This window comes from Lolium rigidum, chromosome 7 (genome assembly GCF_022539505.1).
Source record: "Lolium rigidum isolate FL_2022 chromosome 7, APGP_CSIRO_Lrig_0.1, whole genome shotgun sequence".
Taxonomy (NCBI): Eukaryota; Viridiplantae; Streptophyta; class Magnoliopsida; order Poales; family Poaceae; genus Lolium; species Lolium rigidum.
Window position 1 is genome coordinate 294567664 of NC_061514.1, and position 4137 is coordinate 294571800.

Consider the following 4137-nt stretch of genomic DNA (forward strand, 5'->3'; position numbering starts at 1 on the left):
CACCTTGTCCACCCACATCAAGTACCTGTAACCGTAAACACACGCACAAATAGTGATTGGAAGAGGGCGACCATATAAATAAAAATGTAGTAGATCGTATAGAGAGAGAGCATTGTAAATATGGATCTCTCTACAAGCTAGCGTTCCGTTGGAGAGAAGGGAGTGAGGGGGCATGAGGTTTGTAAAGAGGGGTGGCCTTAAGAATGGTCGCTGCTACAGCATGCGTGCATCTCCATAATGTACATGCATTCGTCAAGTTTACATATTTCACATGATAAGTCGATTTTTCATGGAACGACTTTGTTGACTTGTAGCATGTGAAGATGTACGTGCGAATTTTAGTTTCATTTTTTTTAACATTTCAACATATATCTAAGATGCATTTCAAAATAAGGGGAGCATATGCTTCCATGAGCTAAAACACCACTCCCGATAAACTAGACAAGTAAAGTAAACTAAGCAAAAGCAGTAAATGATTGATTGTTTTTGGGTTTTGTGTGCAAATAAAATAACGAAATATTTTTATATTTTCGGATTAAAATAGTGATGCAAATAAAAAGTAAGAAAAATGCAATGAAAAGATGTTTGTTATGATTAAAATTGGATCGAGATTCATGGATTTACTTGATTATTCTCTCTTTTAATTTGTAGCGGATAATAACAATTCATCAATAAGATAATAAAAATATAACTTCAATATGTGTAAGATACACATTCATATAGGAATCACGTCCTAACATAAAGATGATGCAACACATCTCTCTTATACTCCACAAGCAAAAAAGAGCAGGATAACTTACAATAGAAGAGGTTGTAGCACACTAGATGTCGGCTTCACATTCTTTCACAACTCTACCGCCACGAAGCAAAATGAGACTTCTTTCACAACTCTATTGCCATGAAGCAAAACGAGACTTCTTTTAACCTAGAGGATCGTTGATTGTCTTCACAAATATTGATCACTTTAAAATGTGACACGTTGGTATATTAGTGAACAATGATTTTATAGTAGCAATGTGGAGCATGTTAATGTTATTGTAAGAATCCTCCATGCGAAAAAAACGTGCCAAATCGATAGGTCTTGGTCCGCCATAGCTTCAAGGCTTGAAGCACCACACTGCAATGTTCATGATACTTTTTTTTTTGTAAAACTTGACATCCAAATGTATTTCAAATTCCTAGGCTGTTTTGAGGATGTTCTTACCTGGTTTGGGGGCGTTGCCACCATTTGCCATATCCGCCATTAAATCATGGACTGGACTACCCGGCGACGCCGCACGGTTCCCACTACTCACATGCATGCGTAATTAATTAGTCTCTTACACTCACATGTATGCAATTATTAGTCCTCACACTCACATGCATGCCACTAATTACTATTCACATAGAGCCATCTCACCTCCGTATGTAGGATGCATGCAAACAATGATGTCATGCAATATTCTCTCACTTCTCAAATTTTGAAATGTTTTATCTCGTAAATCTGCCCAATTGATGTTCTGTTTTCACAATCGGCTTAGTTACGACAAGATCTTCGAAACTAGATCTCATGTCGCTATGTTTTGATAACTTTTGTTTTCATCAACAATTCCCAGATTATTCTCTCATACTTCCCAGATTATCAATTACTAAAAAAAATTGTTTATTGATATTTACAAGATCGTCACATATTTGTTGGGTTATGCATGACTAGATGCCGACAATTGCTAGATTTTGTGACGTGCTTGTCATATTTATTCGCTACTTTATTGAAATAACGTATTTGTCAATTTCATTATGCCATTCTACATCGATGCAAAATACATGATATATTTTTTTTGTTGCATGGTATCATCTTCTAGTTGCTGGACACATTTTAAGGCTCGCTCTCTAAATTTTGTAGATCATTTCACTGTCTAAAAATATGGAGTATATGCACATAAGTGTCATGGCAATTGTATGTTGATAACCTGGCAACCGTGTTAACATAATCTGGGAACTGAACCAATAAAAAAAATCATCGAAACATAACAATATATGATCTAGTTTTGAAGCCCTCGTCGAGACAAATTTCGTGGTGAAAACGAATCACTAATCGGATTAATGGTTTAGGAGATAAATCATTTTCAATTTTCGAATCTAGTAATTAATGCGATGATATTAGCGTCAGATTACTACATGCATGCATGTTACGGCTCCTATAGGGAAAAACATCCAAAACCTGCCGCCGCACAGGTTTAAGTTTGTGGGGCGCTTCTACATAGATTTTCCCTTAAATCATTCATTCATATTACACGGATGCGCTGCATTTTAGGAATAGTGTCAGACCATTTATTTGAAGTAGCGAAAAAGCCCAGAATACATGGGAATGGGCTAGTTGGATCTGCAAAGGCCCAAACTAATTACAAGGACGGCGGCAGGCAACCAGCGCGTCTTTTTTGGGCCGGAATCGTGTTATTGAAGTAGCAAAAGCTCAGCACTAATTCGGCACGGCTTGGCCCTTACTGCAGAGCCGCGCCATCCTCTGGAGCAGCGCCGCGATGTGCGCGTCGTCGCCGTCGTTCCGCGCCACCACCTCCCGCAGCTCCCTCGCGCGGCGCCTCGCCGCCTCCCCCTCCTTCCCGTTCACGGTGGCGCGCACCGCCCGAGCCACTTCCTCCGCCGTGAACTCTCCGAACCACTCCTGCTGCACGCGCGCGGCCGCCGCGCCCACCTCCGCCGCGAGGTTGGCGTTCAGCGGCTGGTCGATGTGCAGCGGCAGGGCCACCATGGGAACCCCCGCCGCCATGGACTCCAGCACCGAGCTCCACCCGCAGTGGGTCAGGAACGCGCCGCAGGAAGGGTGCGACAGGACGCGCCGCTGCGGCACCCACCCCTCCGCCACCATCCCCCGCGCCGGAGCGAACCCTGGCGGCATGGACCTCGCCGCGCCGCGAACGTCGTCCTCGGCGTCCGGGAACCGCACCACCCACAGGAAAGGGACGCCGCTCAGCTCCAGGCCGTGCGCCATCTGCGCCATCTGGCTCTCCGACATGAAGTACTCGCTGCCGAATGAGACGAGCACCACGGAGGCCGGCTGCTCCCCGTCGAGCCACTGAATCACGCGTTCGGAACCCCCGTGCTCGTCCTGCGATCCATCGCCGTCGGTGAGCAGCGGTCCTGTGGGCACGATCTCCTTGCCGACGAGCTGGGACAGGTAGTCCATGTACTTGCGCTCGATGTCGGCGCACGTCTTGACGGCCACGAACCCGGAGGAGCGGTCCAGGCTGAGCGGCAGGCGGTCGCGCTCGGGGACCAGCGCGGTGCCGCCGTCGCAGCGGATGGCGAGCAGCGCGGTGTACTTAGCGTCCTCATCAGGCCCGCCGAGGCTGATGGCCTCGAACGGGAACGCGCGGGGGACGCGCTCGTTCTCCAGGCAGTGAGCGAAAAACGCCGTGGCGGCGGCGCTGCACGTGCTGAAGTGCACGGCCGGCACCCCGCGCGCGGCGGCCTCGAGCGGCGCCCACGGCTGGATGAAGTCGTAGAGGAGGACGTCCGGGCGCGGGCGGAGGCCGTCGAGGAGCGCGCCGAAGCGGGGCGCGGCGAGGTCGCAGGCGCGCTTGAGGGCCGGCATGAGGCGGGCCGGGAGGCGCTTGGTGGTGTGCAGCGCGGGCGGGAGGTCGGGGAGCGAGGGGAGGTGGAGCGGGACGAGGTTGATCCTGTCCGTCTGGTGGGAAGCGAGGGGCGCGAGGTTGGCCGGCGTGGAGACGAGGTGGACGACGACGTCGAGGTGGGAGGTGGTGACGGCGGTGAGGCGCCTGGCTAGCTCGAGGTACGGGTTGATGTGGCCGTGCGCCAGCCACGGGAACATGACCACGCTCATGCGCTCGCGCTCCGCCTGCGCCATGGCGATCGATCGGTCAGTCGGATCAATACAGTGCAGCTAGCCGTGCCGGCCTGACTAGAGTACGTTCTGCTACGCGAGGTGGGATCTGGCCGGCGCGTGGAGTTTATAGCAGGAGTGGTCGTGTCTGGGTTGGCGTGGTGCGCTGACGACGTAGGGTACGTGCAGCGAGGGCGAAGGAGGGAGCGCCGCGCGGGAGGCAGCCGGAGGTCAAGGGTTGCGGTGTGCACTCAAGGCGTCGTGGTGAGCGACACGTAGAGAGGCGTGGCGTTACG

The 4137-nt window shown here is 50.5% G+C and overlaps 1 protein-coding gene across 1 annotated transcript; it reads right to left on the reverse strand.

The window, feature by feature from the left end:
* Nucleotides 1-2458: 2458 nt before the first annotated feature.
* LOC124670631 (UDP-glucosyltransferase 29-like) lies at nucleotides 2459-3865 on the reverse strand. Its single transcript, XM_047207107.1, has one exon. It carries the CDS (start codon nucleotides 3863-3865, stop codon nucleotides 2459-2461), a length of 1407 nt encoding a protein of 468 aa, XP_047063063.1.
* Nucleotides 3866-4137: the final 272 nt, after the last annotated feature.